The 21738-nt window shown below is 29.7% G+C and overlaps 1 protein-coding gene across 1 annotated transcript; it reads left to right on the top strand.

The window, feature by feature from the left end:
* Positions 1–16952: 16952 nt before the first annotated feature.
* Positions 16953–20876, top strand: LOC105136209 (probable protein phosphatase 2C 52). Its single transcript, XM_011041448.1, has 6 exons — positions 16953–17394; positions 17849–18348; positions 18428–18775; positions 18903–19020; positions 19112–19335; positions 20165–20876. The coding sequence occupies exons 2-6, from the start codon at positions 18091–18093 to the stop codon at positions 20639–20641; spliced, it is 1425 nt and encodes a 474-aa protein (XP_011039750.1). The 5' UTR covers positions 16953–17394; positions 17849–18090; the 3' UTR covers positions 20642–20876.
* Positions 20877–21738: the final 862 nt, after the last annotated feature.

Consider the following 21738-nt stretch of genomic DNA (forward strand, 5'->3'; position numbering starts at 1 on the left):
ATATAAATCAATGACAGCGCTGACAAATAAAGAAATGACATAAATTGATTGAAATGATATTTTTATGTTTTTGGAAATACTGGAAATTTGGGGGTAAAATACAAGTTATGACATATTTTACGGTTTAATAGCTAACATTTTTTTTTAGAAGAAAAAACCAAAATCATCAAATGTTAAACAAGATGGAAAATTAACCAAACAAAACACATTCAATGAATCTGAACCCATGCCCAAGCAAGAGTTGAGTGCACGTCGGTGTTTTTAAGCAAAACCCATGCTGCATTGATTTTTTTTTTCTCTAAAAGTTTTGGTTACCTAAAAAATTCTACACAAGATATTAAAAAAGCTTGTGATCTTTCTAGATAAGATAAACATTTGGATATGAGATTTTTTTACCACCTAATAATCCATTATTAAAGAACTTATATTGCATTATAGTTTTTAATATAATCTTAACCTCAAATACGAGCAGAGCAGATATTGCTTTTAATTATTTTATCTTATATCCATAAATCATATCAAAAACCAATTTCCCAACACCGTAGGAAATTAAAAAGAAATTACCATTTGTTGTTGTATATAAAGACTTGTGAGCATTCCTCAAATGGGTCTCAAACAAAAATATTCATAATTAGATCTCTCATCCATGTAATATTTTCCAATTAATCTCACCATTAAACAAAAATGGAGATGTTTTAAGAAATTCGGGCTCTCATTTTTATGATTTTTGAGGCAAAGATATTAAGACAAGGAATAGCTGGGTAATGTTCGATTGAAATATGTTCCTATTAAGATGTAATTGAGAATATATAGGATGATAAACGAGAATAGGAATCTCCTTTTCACCAAAAAAAAAGTATATCCAAGCTTTCTAGTGGCTTTCATTTTGACTAAGTTGCCTAATTAGCTCCATCCTTAAAAAGAAAAAGAAAAAATGTTTTCTCTAAAATTTTCTATGTTCCCACCAAAAGATGGCAAGTCAATGCGAATCATCTATGGTCCCTCGGCATGGGGTTCAGATTCTTTTGATAGATGGGGATTTTTCTTGGATTCTTTCATTTCATAATTAATTATTTTTTTAATATTTAAATTAATAAATTTAAGATTAATGGTAATGATCTAAAAGCATGTTTGTTTATATATTTTAAAAGTTTTTTTAAAAAATATTTTTTATTTTTTCTTCACTCCAATTTTTTATTTTGTATTTTAAGATGGTTTTGAAGTACTAATATTAAAAAATAAAAAATTTTAATAGATTTTTAAATAATTTTTTTAAAAAATAACTATTACTATATTTTTAAATATATACCCCTCATCTTAAAAAAAATAAAAAATAATGATTCCTATGTTTCAAGAGTGATGAAAAAATAACTATTACTATATTTTCAAATACCCTTCATCTTAAAATAATAATAATAATAATGATTCGTATATTTCAAGAGTGATAATAAAGCTTGAAACATGATTGGTTACGTTTCTTTTCGAAAAAGAAGAGGATCTAAAATTATTTTCAGATGTTACGATTTTTCTCATCACCCAATGACAAAAACAATGGAACAACTTGATCTTGACGTCGCATTGAAACCACAGGTTGATATGGAAAATAAAGGTTAGCAAGTTGAGCTACGAAGCTTAGTGCATGGCTACCCTACTTTGATGGCTGCCTGTGAACATGCCAAAAATGTCAACTAGACTTTTGAAGACTATCTTTCCTTCGCACTCAATTATGGAGCTATGGAAGTCGGTCAAGAGCCATGCAGATCATGACCATAATATAATTTGGACATTTTTAAAAGCTAAACGGGTGGTCTTTTATATATATATTCCTAATTTTGGTTGGTTGAAATGTATAATAAAAAACCACTGAATAAACAAAAATCTGCAGATTAAAATATCAAACTTCGATATATTGGGTGCAAATGGCCATTAGTTTTAACCACTTCACGTACTTCCTTTTCTTTTAAAGTTAATGGCAGTCGGTCCATATTTCTTTATATCACCGCTAGTCAAGGGTAGAAATTTTGATAGGAATAAACAAGCAACAATATTATAAAATTCATTGTATGTGTCCATTGGATTTATTACAAAAATAAGAGTCAAGAAGACTAAAGAGATATTTAACTAGCCTGTTCATGGTTTTCGTAAACTCTGAGAATTACTCCAAAGATGATTTCAATCTTGAAGTCAAGTTTAAAGAAAGATCAGGTCGTCGTCGGTATAATCCAAGTAAAAAATGAGTTTACGTAACATATATCTCACTATATAAATTTATATTAATATATAATTATAACTTTTCATTTTACTACAGCTGGATGGAACTAAGATTTTATTAAACGATTTTAAAAGTCTTATTTTTTATATTATTTAAATTTATAGCAAGAAGATTTTGAAATAAAATTCAAAAGTTAGTATTCATGAATATATAAATTTTGCCTCATTAAATACAAGTATGGTCTTTGTAATATATTCTTGATTAATTTTAGATTTAAGTTAGTTATATAATTTAATTTAAGCCCAATACCTCATTAAATACAAGTGTACTTGATTCTTAGTTCAAGGAATTATTGGATAGGGTTTTTTTAAGAAAAAGAGATATATTATTAATAATATGAAAATTGATATGAAATAAATTATTGTTTTTATTTTACTTAATTATAAAAACATGAAAATCAAGTTAGCACAACTGCGTCTCGAGAAAGGCTAAGCAAATTTGAAGTTAAAACTTATTACAAGAAGATAAATATGACAAAATCCATATTTAAAAATATGGGTACTCTAGTTTGTTCTTCAACAAAAACTAATTTTTTTATTAAAATATATTTAAAAATATGGGTACTCTAGTTTGCACTTCAACAAAAAAAAATTTTATTAAACTATTTTAAAAATAAATCTTTAGTATCAGTTAGTTAATTTAGTGTAAATTTAATAAATAACTTTAAAATTGGAACTCAATAATTATAATAATGTATAGATCAATACCATTACCTAGCTTCTATATCCATTTTTTTCCCTCAAGATACGAATTTTCTAACCAAACACGACACAAGAGAGAAGACTTTCATTTAAAAATAAAATCCATAATTAATTTCAGATTAAGCTGGACTCCATAAGCAGAATGATTCGACCGTCCACCAAAAAGTGCTCAGTTCATAGAAAAAGTGTGAGTTATACCTAAGAATTAATTAAATAGAAACTTTAGTCTTGAGACAAAATCAACGGCCAAAATTATGGATAACATAAGAAAAAATTGGTATCCAGATGGTCAAATACTTTGCCCTACGAATTCCATTCATAGAAAAGGTAAATTAACTGACCGCAAACAATAGCTTGAGGAAAAAAAAAAGACTAAAAAACAAAAAAGGAGAGAAGGAGAGAGGAAAAAAGAAAACAACTAACAAGTGTTATCTAAATTAATTAGAAAGAAAAAAAAAAGAGAAGAGAAGATACTTGTTCCCTTCCTTCGGTAGTTGGGTTTCACTCTTTATATATATATATATTTATCATCCTTGCGATATTTACTGAATTTTTAAAATATTTAATAGATATAAAAATTAATTATAATATACATAAACTGATTTGAACACCTTGAATTATATAAATAAATAAAATAAAATTATTAAACTTACCCTAAAATAAATTTTATAAAAAATAAATGAAGTTGAACTAGTAATTAAATTCAAGATACTTGTTTGGTACTTCATGTATAACCAATTAAAATTTGATTTAATTAAAAACTCTCAAATCAATGTTATTTTGTTTTTAAAAAATATCTTATAATTAAAAAAAATATAAAATTATCTTCTAGACCTACTTAATCTTTTGAATGGAATCAATTATTTGATAATAACACTGTGGTCGCCTAACTTAATTATCTATTAGACCTTACATAATCATTTAGTCCTTTGAATTGAATCAGTTATGTGATAACAATATTTTAATTGTGTAGTTTTATCTTTTAATATTTATATTTATTTTTAATTTCTAAAAAAATGTCCATGTAAAGGGTACTGCAAGATCAATGAGTTTGAGTATTGCTTCAGAGCAAATTTAATCTCAATAACTTCCACCAAATCATGCTCGGCAGTAGAAATTCCACACATCAATTTATGAACCACCGGCAGGGAGGGGGGAGGCCATTTAATGGTGCTCATTACCCATAAAAAAAAAAAAAAGGAAGAAGAAGAAGATATATAGTCTCGATAGAGAGAAGGAGGAATTGAGAAAATACTATTTCACCTGAGTCGCCGTTTGTGGAAAAGAAAGGCAAGAAAGTGGAGGTGCAAGGCTAGTGGTTCCACTGCTTTGATGGCTGCCCAACAAGAACGGCTATAAATTAATGGCCTTCGAAGACTTTTTTTTCCTTCGGCAGGCATTGAATGGATGGAAGCAAGTCAAGAGCCTTACTGTGGGGGTAATAGTCGAAATTGGTGTCGATGGTAAACGGTCGGAAATTTGCCCTGAAACCTAACGAGGTGGTCGTCACTTGTACAATAGTCAAGACATTATTGCTGTTTTGGGAGAGAAGATAAAAATAATTTTCAGTCCATTTGTTAATCAACTTAATTTTCATTATCAGAATTGAGAACTAGAAAATATTAAAAAAAAAATAAGAAAATAAAAAATATAAACAAGAAAGTAAAGGAGAAGAGAAAGAAAGTGTCGATTGAATGAAATTCGGTCCAACGAAAAAACAAATAAAAACTCTCATCATAAAACGCTTATACACACCTGATTTAAACAATTTTATTAATTATCGAATTAGGAAAATACGTGGATTTAAATTTCTGGTTCTTAAAATGTTTATAATTAAGTGTGTGTGTTTATAATTGGCTGTTTAAAAGCGATTTTTAATCTTAAATTTGTGTTTAAAAAACAATATTTATTAAAAACTCCTGAATAATTGGTGAGCTCTTTTACACAATTAACAATATTTGTAAGTAATCATCTACTAGATGGTTAGCTATTTGACCACAATTCAATAATAAAACCAAACTAATGAAAGATTGGAGAAGACAATAACGAACAATGATTAATTAATTTAATCTATTAATTTTTTTTAACTAAGTCATATGGGCTCGATTCCAAGCTCAGTAGTGATTGAGCTTTGCTCAAAGTCTATATATATATATACATATATATATATATATTTGCTCATTTTTAAATATTTGAGTTTTGCATGGTAATGCAATCCGTGTCCATGAAAACACCAAAAGGTGAGATTTAAGATCAGATTAATGCTCGGTAGATTCGTACGTCAAGGACCATATCCTAACAACCGAATCCTCAAATATCAAAATAATTAATTAGATAGCTGATTCACGATGCACCACGGGTTAAGTTAGTTTCTTTAAAAATAAATGTTTGCATCATGCTAGTTTTTTTTTTGGAAACTCATCCATCAACCAAAAAGAATTCATTGAAATGATTTTAACGACACCGTGATAAGGTTACGTGATGATATTAAAAAAAGTTGCATATCAACCTAGAAAGTAAATAAATAATATATCATAAAGTAAATTTTATATTTATATTCAGTTAATTAATTTAATTTATAAATATTTTTAAAAACAAACTAAATTCAATTAATAAAAAAATTAAAGATAACTCATGTAATTTTCAAAATCTTTGAAAATCCATTATAAGAAAAAAAAATAATAATAATAGAGCTAGGTCTCTGGTTAAATAAATACTAAAAGATGAGATTAAAAAAAATATGAGTTTTTTTTTTTAAAAAAACAAAAATATATATGGGTAGTTATCATGGTTAATATCCTAAGCTCATAATTTATGAAATTCTAGATCCGAGTTTAATCAAAAAACTTAATTTTTATGCTTATAATCAATTAATTAATACAATTTAATTCAAATAAAATACTATTCTTTTTTTAAAAAAAAACTAAGTTTAACAAGGAACAACAAACAATAAGACAAGGGATAACTCGAGTCATTTTTAAATTCAGTGAGAAATTTTATAGAAAATAAATAAAAAAAATATTAAAGTTCAATCTTTATTTAAATAAATATTGAAGGATGAAACAAAAAAAATTAAAATTTGAAAAAAAAAACTAGCAAAGTTGGGTGAATTTGAAAAGAAAGAGAGCTTAAAATTTGAAAATTTTTTTTGACAAATTTGAGTGAATTTTCTAAATATGAATTAATTTCTAAAACTTATAACTCATAAAATTTTAAATTTGGATTCAATCAAGAAATTTAATTTTTAACTAATTTAATGTTAAAGAATAAAATTAATATATATATATATATATGAATTTAGCAAATTCTCTTAAGTTAGAAAAATATCAATAAAAAAAATAAGAATCAATTTTTATAGAAAAAACTGAATGAGGATTAAATTATAAAAAAAATTCAATTTTAAAAACTATATAAAATAAAATGAATGAAAATAAAATTAATAGGGACCAAATTTAACAAATAAAAAATATAATTTATAAATTATTTTAAATAAAACAAATAATAATTAAAAAAAATAAATCTGAATAAGAAATAAAGAACCCCCTGGAAAGTTAATTTAATAACTTTTATTTTTAAAGGTAATTCAACCATTTTAATATATTAAAAAGAATAAAAATCTTTTAGATACTCATTGAAATTCATTTGTTTCTAGAGATAATTAAGTCACTTTATTATGCTATAACCTTTATAATGCTAAAAAATATGAGGATATCAATTTTTCCTAAATAACTATGGTAATGACCAATGAGTGTTCGAGAAAATATTGTTTTACCTCTAATGGCTGATTCAATATTTTTATTTATTAATGGAAAAATAGTTATTTTATTTCACTATTTCACAATGATATATATTTTGAGCGACAGAAAATGACCTATGATTTTTAGTTTAATTTTAATTTTAATGTAGCAGGAAATAGTGGCTCCTAGCCTCCTAGCTAGGTGATGTCGAGGATGGAGCCACCTTTTCCGATTATTGTCATGGTGCAACAACTCCCCATTAATTTTCCGATTTTTTTTATGCAGTCAAAACACCAAAAAGTTTGTGAATTCATGGGAATTTTGATTGTCTCCGAGGAGGATTAAGATAAAAATTTGTCTTTATGCATCAATTAATTAATGAAGTTGCTTGTAAGTATTAGTTAGGGGTTTAGCAAGTTCAAATGCTACCTTCAATAAAATTTGAGTGAAAACTTTTTCTGGTTGGGAGGACAAATCCCATCAATAAGAAAATGCTTACAATCTCATAAATCGCAGGTCTTGATTATAATAGCCCTTTCTTTATGCCAGATGATTCTAGGAACCCTAAATTGATCTATCAAAGATGGGAAACTTATTTCATAATTAGCATATTGAAGTATTTTTGTTCTCGGGCATCTTTCTAAAGATCACGAGGCCGAAGATTAGTGTTCTTAATTAATGTGGCTAAGAGCTAGTTAGAACTAAATTAATTGGTGATTAATGCAGAAGCCAAAACAGGTTGGGCAGATTTGCACAACCTAGCTAAGAAGAGAAGAATATTTACGAATTTGCAACCACTTGTTCATCCCTTTGGAAGACTAGCCAAGTGGGAACTCCATTTATAAATTTTATGTCCCCAATCATAATATCAACTCGATGAAACAATGGAAGATTTGACCCCCAGAAAGAGTGGTATGTGTTGTCTGGATAAGGATACGAGTATCCAAGATAAAAAATAATAATATTAATTCAAAACAAATAAAAAATTAATTTTTTTAAAGAGAATTTTAAAAAACGTGGAGAAATAGTCTCCAAATTGAAGTAGATATAGCCACGTAGGAATATTCCAAGATTGTCGATGCTTCAGTTTGGGGCTTCTAGATATAGAACGGTCCATTACTGTACAAGGAAACCATTTCAGTCACGCGATAAAACTTACCACGGATAGAAGTCTTGGTGACGTTATACACATGGGTTTTGGTGGCCATAGATGTGTTTCATGTAAATAGAAACGGTGCATTTTATAAATAAATATTTGTTATTTATATATAGATAAACTAGAGATGAAGATGGTTTGCCGACTTTGAATTAATTGGTGGTATCACATGTGCCTAAAATTAATTTATTCCGTATTATTTGCCTAAAATTCAGTTCATAATTGCATCTATGCTACCATTGTTCAATAAAAATCTTGAACAATTTTGCCAACCTTTTAGGCATAAAGGCCAAACTTGAAAAAATGTTGGGTTTTTTTTTAAAAAAAAAGAGGCATAATTTGGTTCTTTCCCGAGTTTTTTTTTTTTTTTAAAAAAAAGAGGCATAATTTGGTTCTTTCCTAATGGAGGTTTGTTTCTTCTTTTATTATTTTGTTATCTAAAGGAATATATTTCTATCCATGTGTTAATAATTAAAACGGATGGATACAAATTTATTTGAAGAAAAAAATAATCTCTATTGATGTACAAATTCATTAAAAAATACCTGTAAACATTAAATAATAATAATAATAATAATAATAATAATAATAATAATAATAATATCTAAAGGAATATATTTCTATCCATGTGTTAATAATAAAAACGGATGGTATTAAATCAAGCTAAGCTAATAACTTTAATTATGAGTTAGATATATTAATATTTATTGATCTGAATTAATTCAAATAAGATCGAAAGTTTAAAGTGACATATTTATAACTCATTAAATACTTTATTTCTTTGTAAATAAAGTTTAAAATCAACAAGATCGAAATAAAAATGGATGTGCTACTAGGGTGCAACCCTATTTTTTGTTTATAGCAAGGGAGAGATAGAATGGAATTCTTCATAAAGCTTGTTTCAAGATTTTTTTTTTTAAATAAAATGATGTTTTAAAGAAAATAAAACGACAAACGGGTTTTTTATTGAATTACAGATTGACCCAAATTAACTAGATTAATTTTTATATAATTTAATTTAAAATTCATTGAGGTGCAAGGTTTTATTGAAATAAATCGTGGGGTCGGAATGGGTTGGGTTAAATAATAATAAGAAGGGGAGAAACAATAAAACTTATTTGAAAGCATGGGCTAACACTGAGTTTTGCTGGGCTGATTGAATATCGTTGCCATTATGTGGCCTGAACATGCTTACCAATCTCCAATGCATGAAGATATATGAAGGGGGACTTATCTCCTCGGAAGATTTGGTTACCCAAAAAACAAAAAGACGACTATTTTCTTAAAATCGACATGTCATGTGGCCTTTTTATCGAATGGACATAAAATCGGGCCTACGTCAATTCACTGGGATGACCATGTCAATCATAATTATCCTCAAAATTGGCCGAGCAAGTAAAGATAATGTAAGATAAATTGATAAGAGGAATACTTTTCTTCACTGTCTCTCACTCTTTCCTGCCATAATTATCGGCAAGAAATTGAGACCGGCAGCATGTCTTACCAGGACTAAGGTTGTCTGGTCTCCATGTCAAACCATGTTTATCTGCAATAACTTAGGGTTGAATACGTTATTCCAAGCTAAATGACACGCATCCATGTCCAAGACGTGGAGGGAACCTCTCGCCTAACATGGAGTTCCCATTTCCCTTTGTGTTATCTTTCAAAGTTTGGATTCAATCCTCCCATTCACTAAAAAAACAAAACAAAAAAAAATTTTGTTACCTCTTTTTAAATCGAAGCCTAGAACAATGATATGAGAAACAAACCCATTTGTTACCTGAATGAAACTTGAAAGGTAAAGCACTCCCTAAACTAAAATGCTTCTATTATTATTAGAAATCAACATCATTTGATATTACAATTTAATAGTGATTTTAAGAGTTTTGAATTTTTTAGTTTTAAATTAATATTTTAATGTATTAATATCAAAATTATAAATAAAAAAAATCCGAGCTACATGAATGGACGAATCACTCCCAGCTTTCACTCTATGAATAATTTCATTAGGCCATTTCTCGTAGGCTAAAGACTATCTTTATCGGAGCTGATGGCCTAACAACCTTCATAATTATGATTCTGAAGTTGCTGTGAAATTCATCATTTTTTGTATACATAAGTATATACATGAGCGGTCGTCGACAATGTTAGTCGGATTGTATTTTTTGTACACATAAGTATACATATGAGCGGTCGTCGACAATGTTAGTCGGATTCCGATGAGTCTGCCCAAACAATGATTAGATAGTTATAGAGGAAGAAGCGCGTTGTTTGATCCTTTGCTTAAAGCTCGGGCTGCATCCTAGAGTACGCTTTTCTGGGCTTCATTCGAAGCCCATTAGTGTCTATAATGTGGCACAGGTCCAAGCTTGTTATATTTCTTTCTTTTTTTAGCCAGATCCCTTCCTTTTTTCACATTTATTTTCTGACATATATATATATATATATATTATTCATTGCTAGCCAGATCCCTTCCTTTTTTTACATTTATTTTCTGACATACATACATATATATATACATACATATATACATATATATATACATATTATTCATTGCAACATTATTATATCACAGAAATTTATCTATCATTTTATGAAATGAGAAATAAATGAAAAATAATTAATCAAAATATAATATAGATTTTTAATATATTTACACTAAATTTATTTATGTTTTTATCAGAATTTATATTAATTTATGTTTTTATATATAACTCTAGATTTAACCTATGAAACTTGGAATATTAATAACTTAGTAGATGTAATCTATAATATTCATTGAAAATAAAATATTGTATGCTTACTACTAGATTTATTAACTTGATTTTAATCAATGAAGAAATTATCATTTTAAATTATTAAAAAAAATAAACTATATTTAAAAAGATATTCAGGCAAGTCAGTTTTAATAATAATATAAATCAAGAGTAAAATATAATAATTATAGTATCTTAGTATATAATTATCAAACACAATCTTATTTTCTTTGTATTTTTGATATATTATATCAAATCTTATATTATTTTTATTAAAAAATAATATAAATTATATTTTGAGATCCCTTCAATAATTTAAATTTTTCCAACAATTAAATTTTTTGGATTTAATTTGTTTTTTGATATGATATTAAAACTTTAATATCAGAACAATTACGATTTTAAATCTTATTATTTCTGTTTATTTAATAAAATTTAAGTATAAAATAGTGTGAGTCTATACTAATTTTAAATTCAAAATATTTCACTTAAAAAATATATTAAATAATAATATAAATTATATATTAGAATATCTTTTAATAATTTAATTTTTTAGATTAAATTAATTTTTAAAATTTTAAATTAAATTGATTTATAAACAATTTTAACCTCTAAGCATTACCTAATTGTGATTGATGATAGCACATTGGTTTTGAAACAAGGTTTAGCCGAGATTTACTTTTCATAGAAATGGGGGGAATAATTAGCTTGGACCCCAATCTCCATTGACTACAACTTGGATCCATTCAACTTTGTGTAATTTATGTAAGCCACCATGTATTGCCCATGCTTTAAGGGGATTTCGATTTAAAATATTTGAAGATAAAGTGCTTCTTGCTTCGTAAAGAAGATAAGGTTAGAGTTTTGGCATCACCTTTTTAATCATTTTATTTTGTACCCTTTCACTTAGTTCCATGCCATAGCGCATTATCCTTCCTTTCTTACCTGAAAAGGCTGAAGCTTTTTCTTCTGCTAGGCATATAATTAATTAGGGCTAAGTGTATCATTCAAACATCATCGCCAAGTCAAGCAGACTCCTGTGTGAGAGCCAGCAGAGCTATGAAGCTCGCCGGAGGATAAACATCCTTGGAGAACAAAAGAATTAAGTTACCATTTTATTTTTTCCAGAGCAAAGAAAGAAAGGATTATGATTCATAAAAGAAGAGAGAGAGAGAAGTTTACTATTACTTGATTTCTGTGAAGCTAAATTAAAATAAATGATCGGGATTCTCTTGATGTTTTGTCATATTTTTTAAATTTAAATATGAATACGATCGGTTGCTTGTGGTAATTCAACTTCTTATTAATTTATTTTTTAAAAAATTTATTTAGTACTGTGATAATTATTATGTTTAGAATTTTGAAGATATATTAAAATAATTTAAAAATATAAAAATAAAAATTTTAAGTAAATTCTTTTAAAAGTTTTTATAAAATTTCATTAGGACCCTTTTCATACAATCCCATTTCAATCCAAATCATTAAAGTTAGAACACGATAAAAAAAAAAATTCCCTTTCTAGATTCGTGAGTGCGTCTTGTCTTGTAATTTATAATTAATGATGATAGTAACAGTAAGAATAATAATAATTTAACTAATAACTTATGAAAATCAGCAAGATTTGCATAATAAGAAGGAACAGAATGTGATTAAAGAGCGAGACACAGAAGAAAGGAGCGTGGAGAGGACATGAATGGTGGGTTGTTGTAAAAGGAAAACGATAATCATGAAGGCACTAAATAATGATTTGTGACACAAGAAATTGAAGTGAAGAAATGCATGTACAAAGGGAAAAGGAGGGCCTACGTTCTTGACTACGTTGTAAAGGCAAAGAGCATTAGAGAAACCATCCCAAAAGGTCGTGGAAAAGATAGTATATCTTTTGATCGATCGCCAACACCAAAAGAATAAACAAAAGCATCAAATAGTGAAATAAATAAATAAATAAATAAACTATGAAAAAGATTCTAGATGTCTTTGAAAATTCAGTGTGTGGGAATGGAAATAATGAATCTATGGTCTTTTGAAAATTCTAAAGGAATGTTTATAAAATCCAAAGATTTTCTTTAACATCTTTTTAGAGACTATTTTTTTTATATATATATTTGGATTAATTTAAGTATATTTGAATTAATTTTATAAATTTTAAAATTAATAACTATAAAAATATTTAGTAGTTTAGAGTTTCGTTAAATTCGAATTGATAATCTTTATAAAAGTAAACTAAAAACTAACCAGTTATTTACATACTTCATTATTAAAATTGAAGCTTTTAAAATATGGAATATAATTTAAATTTAAAATTATAATTATAATAAAATATATTTCTTTTTTTTACGACTTCAAGACTAGTTTAGGATTGTATTTGACTATTATTTTAGATAAAAAATAAATATAAAAAAATAAAAATATGTTTTGATTATATGAATAAGATGAATTTATAATGAATTCATGCTCCTACGCTCTTTTCAAATAGATAGGTCAAGGCAACGTGTTTTTTTGGAATAACTGTCTCTGTTTTTTTTTTTTTTAGATAATAACCCAGCGCTATTTAAGTAACCACAATAAATCCTTAGGATTACTAAAAAGAAAAGAAAACGAAATAATTTTTTTTTTTGCATTTATATTCCTCAGCTAAATTTGGTTTGTTCATTAATTGTCATCAACTTTATTTTCAGGTCAATACGCTTCCAAGACATTGTCTGATTGGAGCTGGAGATGGCTGAATCAATTTTTTTTTTCTAGAAATAAAGAATGAGGACCCATTGACAAGCCAGGTGGGTGGCGTTTAATATTTTAATAAATATTGTTATTTATTTAAAAATATATTAAAATATTTTTTATATATATTTTTACAATGATTTTATTATTATTATTATCCCGTTAGATAATGAAAAAATTAATATTTAAATAAATATAAAAAATAAAAAATACAGTAAAACATCAAAATAACTTAAAAATAATAATAAAAATTAAAACTAGCATTAAAATATTTTTTGTACTTTCATAATGATTATTTTATGTTATTATCACATTACCTAACAATAATTTAGTATTTGAATAAATAAATACATAAATATGCATGTAATATACATAACATTGAATATATATCTAATTTATATATGCATTCAGTTCCAAAACCAACAACGCTCCATGCCAGTAATTATAACACAGCTGCTAGCCCACACAGGCTGCATATGTATTCTAGAATGTCTCTTTTCCTCCTTCATCACCACTGAACTCCAGAGCTCAAAATTATAAAATTAAAGAAGATATATTGTGTCGTTGCAAGAGTATAAAGCATGTAAGCACACTTGTGCATGGCAAAAAATTATTTACTGGCATATAGATAGGTTAGGAATGTTGCTGAGATTGTAATAAATATTATATTCAAGAAGGCCCATCTAAGGCCCATCAACTTTTCCCTCCATTCTATCTTCAAGAATTAAGGTATTCTGTGAAAAGAAAAGAAAATAAAAGAAAAGAAAAAAGGGAAACTTGGTATTTATTTAAAAAAGAAAAGGAGAAGGGAGGACAGCAGGGCTAACACGGAGGGTAAGTGTTTGTGGGCCTGAATTCTACCACTTGCGAAAACCTTTTTCGGGGCCCATCATTCAATACCCTTTACCCCTTGTACTGCCACGTCACGTGACCCAGGCTAGGTGTCCCTTTTCGGCCTGCCCCTTTAACAGTAAATCCCCACCCTTCTGAACCTTGAATTCGTTCCCTTTCACGCTCTCCATTTCAAGTGTAAAACACGCGCTCCCAACAAGGGACCCATGGGCCATCACATGACCATCAATCAAGTTTTGATTGTCAATTTCTAAAGATAATTCACAAAAATAATGTTTATTTGATTTCAAGATAATTTTTTATTGTGTTTTAAAGTAATAAATTTTTAAAAATTATAATTTATAGTATTTTTTTAATTAAAATCTTAATAATAGTTATTAATAAAATTCATATAAAATTATAGGTTTTTGTAATTGCTAAGTATTGATTATTAGATGTTGTTGTTTTGTTAGTTCATTAGCCAACATTAAATATATATTTCTAATCTCTTATTATGTCATTTCTCTTTCGCCGTGCTTATTATTTATATATCAAGTAATGTTAGCGTGACATTAACAATTTTGGTTACATTATATATTAAATTATTATAATTTAAAAAATCATAAAATAAAAAAGTAGCTTTAATATTTTCGGTTGAAACACCATAAAAATCAACAAAATTTAAATTATAAGTAAAATATCATTAAAATTCCCTCAAAAAAATCAATTTTTAAAAGTTATTTAAGAGTATAGTAGGATTTACTTTTTGAAATAGTATTTATTTTAAAATGTATTAAAATAATATTTTTTTATTTTTTAAATTATTTTTTCTATCAATATATTAAAATGATGTAAAAATATATAAAAATTATTATTATTATTATTATTATTTTCATCAAGATCATTTGAAATGCAAATTTAAAAGCAAATCTTAGATGTCTTTAACTCTCAACTCCATCCTGCCTTTCATAGAAACCTCCATTTTTGCTATCAACATTTGACATCAATTAATGCATCAGTAACCAACGCGCTTTAACAAATGCGAGTGTTATTTTCCTTAACAACAAAATTATCTAAAAGGAAAAATCATCATTTAGGCTCTGAGCCCACCACACCCTTAACACATCAGTTACTGCCGGCCAACGTCCCTCCCTCTCGCCTGCTTTGCTTGCTTTTACAATTAATGCATCCACGCACAAACAAGTTCACCTCTCTGTCTCTCTCTCTGTCCCTCATGTTTTTATATAGTATTTTTTTAATTAAAATTTAAAAAAAAATATTAATCAAATTCATATAAAATTATAATTTTTTTATTACCAAGTATTGATCATTAAATGTGGTTGTTTTATTAGTTCATTAGCCACCATTAAATATATATTTCTAATTTGTTATCATGTCATTTCTCTCTCACCATGTTTATTTTTTATATATCAAGCAAGTAATATTAGCGTGACATGAACAATTTTGGTTAGATTTTATATTAAATTATTATAATTTAAAAACTCAAAAAATAAAAACGTAGCTTTAATATTTTTGGTTGAACACCATAAAAATCAACAAAATTTAAATTATAACTAAAATACCATTAAAATTCCCTCAAAAAAATCAATTCTTAAAAGTTATTTAAGAGTGTAGTAGGAGTTATTTTTCAAAATATTATTTATTTTAAAATGTATTAAAATGATATATATTTTTATTTTTTAAAATTATTTTTTCTATAAATATATTATAATGATGTAAAAATATATAAAAAATAATTTTTTTAATTTTTTTTTTCATCTAGATCATTTGAAATGCGAATTTAAAAGCAAATATTAGATGTCTTAACTCTCAGCTTCATCCTGCCTTTCATGGAAACCTCCATTTTTGCCATCAACATTTGACATCAATTAATGCATCAGTAACCAACGCGCTTAACAAATGCGAGTGTTATTTTCCTTAACAACAAAATTATCTAAAAGGAAAAATCATCATTTAGGCTCTGAGCCCACCACACCCTTAACACATCAGTTACTGCCGGCCAACGTCCCTCCCTCTCGCCTGCTTTGCTTGCTTTTACAATTAATGCATCCACGCACAAACAAGTTCACCCCTCTCTCTCTCTCTCTCTCTCTCTCTCTCATGTTTTTTATTTCAACATATTTTGTTTCTCTATGGGTTTTGCTCAGGTCTTCTTATCTTAAACTCTGAACTTGTTTTGTTTCACTTCTCGACAAAATATCAAAGGTGCTGTCTTTGTTCCAGTTTTGATGTCCCGTTTCATGAACTTTGCTTGTGTTTCAATGATTAAATGATAAATATGTCTTCTTTGTTGTCTTTGTTTGTTTAAGATAATGTCAACACTTAATGCAAGAAGGCTTAAAGATCTGACAACTTTAACTTAAAGTGTTCATTAGCTAACTCTAATTGTTTACAGAGGCAACTGGGGAAACCAAAGGATAAAAGAAAGATGCATGCTTAATGGATGATGGAGTATTTTTGCTTTTAAAAATTGAGACTTTCTGTTCTCTGCTATGGTATACAAAATGGGGTTCTTGATAAATGGGAAATTTTGAATTTATATTCTTTGTTTTTAGCATTTTTTGAGTGGCCCAAGAGGGAAACAGAGTTTGAGTTGGGTCGAGTTGGCAGTTGGCCATACAAGTTAAGCAGAGTTTGAGCTGGGTTGAGTTGGTAGGCCAAACAAGTTTCCAGTCCTGGTAAATTTTTGTTTTGAAGTGTGTTGTTTTGCTCCTTTTTTTATTTGTGGTTCTCTCGCTTTGTTAATGATAATTATTTTTTGTGTGTGGTTCTCTCGCTTTGTTAATGATAATTATGTAATAGTTGATATATTTGTTATACTCTCTTTTTAAGGCCATCTTTTGATTCTGTTTTGACAAAATCATACCTTTGTTTCGTCCTTTTTTTACTTTTCTGTTTCTGCTTTATCTCTTCTTGGTTTTCTCTCTAGTGGGAATTCAAAGTTCTACGTTTCCCCTCCCCCCTCCCTCTCTCTTTACTTTGAAATAACGGTCCCGTCTTAATTTTGAAGTTGCTTTGATGGGTTTCTTTTTTTTAAGTGGAAACTAATTGCAAAATGCATACTTTGTTCTATCTTTATGTCTTTTATGGACAACCCACCAGAAATCTGAGGGTTTTAATTGAGGTTGTGCCAAATAGTATGCTACTTTTCAACTCTTTGTTTTGATCTTTTCCTTGGTTCTCTACTCAAGCATAAAAGGTAAGAATTGAAGAATCATGAAAATACGTTCATATTATTCTTATGATTGTAGTGTATTTGATGCATTTTACTTGGCAGGACAAACAGTATTCTTATGATTGTAGTGTATTTTGATGCATTTTACTTGGCAGGACAAACAGGTTTCTTGTTTTCTGATTTGTTCTTGAATTTTATGCTTCTCTCTTTGTTGGCTTCAGTTTCTTAGTTATTTTTTGTGGATTCTTAAGTAACATGATTTTAACTCTCCAAGTAGTGTGACAATAATGTGAAACCTTATGAAGGAAAATATATTAGGACAGCCTTTTAAGAATATCCTATTCCAAGGTCACATGGAAGATTATTAAATTTGGTTTTGTTTGATTTGTAGAGAGTTTAGTTACTTGCAGTCATCTCTGGTTTCTAGCAAGGTATTTAATTAACAATCATTAACTGCTGTCCTTTTGTTTGTGTTCAGCCCGTTTAATCGTTGATTTGCGCAATCACTTGTGGATTATATTTGACCAAGATTAAAAAGGTCATGGTTTTCTACGTTGGGGTGTACAGTGACTAGTGTGGGAATCTTTGATGTTTTAGATAGTCTTTTTCTTGGTTGACTAGCTAGCAAAATTCGGAATTTAACGCTAGATCTGTTCTGGAAATAAGAGGAAACTTTTCTATTAATTAAACCATAGATGTCTTTGTTCTGGGATTGAGCAAATGGGAGCTTGTGTTTCAACTAGTCGGAATGCTTGCAGCAGTAAGAGCAATGGAGAACCATTTCCTCTGCCTTGCTTGGGGATTGGTTTTTGCCGGCAAAAGAGAACTAAAAGAACATTCTCTGATCATGTGGTCACACTACAACATTTACCATCCATACCTAACAGGGTTTTCACCAATGGAAAGAGCCGAACTTCTTGTATATTCACACAGCAGGGTCGCAAGGGCATAAACCAGGATGCAATGATTGTGTGGGAAGTAAGTTTCATTTTCCATCGAGATTAGCTTTTAATAACATTTGGAGTTAAATGCTTAGTCTCACTTTGGATCTATGTAGGATTTCATGTCAGAGGATGCGACCTTCTGTGGTGTTTTTGATGGTCATGGTCCTCATGGCCATCTAGTTGCCCGCAAGGTCAGGGATGCCCTGCCTGTAAAATTGCAATCATTTTTGAACTCTTGTCAGTCAAGGCAAAATGGGTCAGATCAAGCTTGTTTCAAGGGGAATTTGATGAAATCAGATGTTGGGGATTTGGACAAGGATGGCTCTGTCGAGGATAAATTGAATTCTTTATGGAGAGAAGCATTCCTGAAGTCATATAAGGCCATGGATAAAGAGCTGAAATCCCATCCGAATTTGGACTGCTTCTGCAGTGGGAGCACAGCTATCACTATTGTGAAACAGGTATTGTAGGGTAGACAACTCAGTGGTGATATTCCATTCATTTAGCTTGTAGGAAGTATAGATCACTCTTCATGTTCCACTTGTTTAGCTTTAGCCTTATTGTATACATTTATTTGTGATTTTAAAGGGCTCCAATCTATTCATGGGATATATTGGGGATTCCCGTGCAATCATGGGATCTAAGGACAGCAATGATTCCATGGTGGCAGTCCAGTTGACTGTTGATCTGAAGCCTGATTTGCCAAGTAGGTCATAGGCATTACACTTAGCTATGTATTTTGGTGGTATACCCATCTTTCCAAATCCAGGAGTTGACATGAAACGAAATTGTTGCAGGGGAAGCTGAAAGAATTAAGCGGTGTAAAGGTAGGGTGTTTGCATTGCAAGATGAGCCTGAAGTGCCAAGAGTTTGGTTACCATTTGATGATGCCCCTGGCTTGGCAATGGCTCGGGCTTTTGGTGACTTCTGTTTGAAGGAATATGGAGTGATCTCCATACCTGAGTTTTCACATCGGACCCTTACAGAGAGGGATCAATTCATCGTTCTTGCCTCAGATGGGGTAAGTTTTCTCCTCTGATATATTTGTGGTTCATTTTATTGAATCTGGATTTATTTTATTTTGAGATACTCAGCTGTTGAGACTTTTCAATTTGATATTTCTAAGGTCCTATATATTACTGACTGAATGTTTAATGACTCTGGTTACCATCTGGATATATGGTGGAGAGGAAAGCTTGTAGAGGAGTGTCAAGTGTATATAAATACCAATCAGGCAATAACACTTTTTTTTGAAAGGCATACAAGGGAAAAAAGAGAACTCAACGGGGTGGATCATAATGGGCCATCTGACACTGTGGATTTTGTATGCCTATAGATTGAATTGAGGGTTCTTCAAACCTAAGCAGCAAATAGATTGACCCAGCTGTCAGATGCCATTCCATGACAGCTATGTTACAAACTTACAATGGCCAGTCATGTTTTGCTTTGAATAGTGTTGCATTGTTCTATGATTGAGCTTTTGAGTCAAAATGAGTTCCTGATGTTCCCAATCTATTCTGACTTCCATGTAATCCTGTCTTGTGCAAGCTTTTCCATATGTTATTTTTTGATATATTGAGTTTCTGATTGTGATGCATGTGCATCATCTTGATTGGATTGCCAAATCTTTTAGGCTCACCTATCCAATTTCATCAAGAATACAGAAATGCTAAACAGTAATGTAATATCAAAGCTATTTACACCTCAGCAATTTTGAAATACCAGAACTGTAACCTTGATATGTTCTTTTTTTCTTTTTCCGAGACAATGCTTGGCAATATTCGTTTTTTTTTTTTTTTGACTCACGCACTACTTTCTTCTGTGCTAAATGTTAAGTTTGAATTGCACAGGTTTGGGATGTCTTGAGCAACGAAGAGGTGGTTGAGATTGTATCCTCAGCTCCAACACGGGCATCAGCTGCAAGAATTCTGGTGGACTCAGCTGCTCGTGAATGGAAGCTCAAATACCCAACTTCAAAGATGGATGACTGTGCTGTTGTTTGCTTATTTCTGGACGGGAAAATGGACTCAGAATCGGATTATGATGAACAAGGCTTTTCCTCAGCAACTCTTGATCAGAGCAATCATTCTGGCAATGCTGCTGAATCAGATGATGGGCAGAAATCTGAGCCATGTTTGCAAAGAAATTTTACAGTTAGATCTGCAGAAGAAATTGATAATTATGGAAGGCAAGCTGTTGAAGTTGATGGAGATGGCGGAGCAGTGAATAATGCTGAGGATCAGAGTTGGTTAGGTTTGGAAGGAGTCACTCGAGTGAATTCACTTGTTCAACTTCCAAGATTTTCTGAGGAAAGACCAGGCCCATAATTTTTGTGGTATCTACATAGATGAAATGGGGCTGCCATCATTGTAATATTTTGGCTCTTGAGCCTCATTATACCCAGAAAGTTCTGTTGTTCTGGTGGCCAATGTTTTGAAACTTTGTCCAGGTAAATTATCGCCGCGGTCCCTTTTGTTGTATGTTCACAGAAATGTAGAAAGACAGCTTTATTCAGAGAATTGAACTAAACATAGCTCTGTTAATACCACTTTATCTTCTGTCTAGATTCTGAATGTGCTTTATAAGGTCTTCATGGTTGCCATATCAAATTCTTGTCGACAGCAAGTTTCTTATCCCAGATGAGCTTTTTCTCCTAGAGCTACGATAGAAGTCCTGCCTGACGTTCAACCATGATTGCTTTGCTGCTGAAAATAATGGAATTGATTCCGAGGAAGAGAGGAAATGCAAGCGTAGTGTGTTGCAAAAGCAATCACGTCACCTGGCTTATCTGTGATACATTTTCTTCCTGTTTGAATCCTGCTCCCTTTCAACCAGTTACAGCTACATCATCTTCACATATGCCAAGAGGTTGGGGGCAAAATAGTCTATAAGGGGTCTTTGCTTTCTATGATGGTCAAAATCAAGACTCAGTGAATTCAATGGGCAGCTTGTAGTTTTGAGAGCAGTCATTTCATGCAAAACATGTTTCAAGTGAAAGACCCTCTATGGATTCCAAGTACCTTCCAATTTTGATGTTTCACTTGGATGGTAAGTGATTTATCATCTCGAAATTTGAATCAATGGGTGGCTGCGATAGAATTTCTTGTGAACGCACCAACAAATCTCCATGCAACAAAGAATTTCTTCATCTCCTCTTCCTTTTTCTGCTGCTGCTGCTGCTGAAGGGACACCCCTTAACATAACCACGATAATTTTGTTATGTTATGCTAACCCTTGCAAACATGACACATTATTTAGCTGATACTATCCATGCATTCATTACTTCTCCATTCACCATCTTTTTCAGGAAATTATTCCGTCTCTTGGTTTGTTGCATCCTCCTAACGTTTAGGCGGAACACATTTGTAAAAATTATTAATGGACACGATCACAAAACCAAATCAAATTTACTAGAATCATATGA

Source organism: Populus euphratica, unplaced genomic scaffold (assembly GCF_000495115.2).
Source record: "Populus euphratica unplaced genomic scaffold, PopEup_1.0 scaffold52.1, whole genome shotgun sequence".
In the NCBI taxonomy this organism is placed as follows: domain Eukaryota; kingdom Viridiplantae; phylum Streptophyta; class Magnoliopsida; order Malpighiales; family Salicaceae; genus Populus; species Populus euphratica.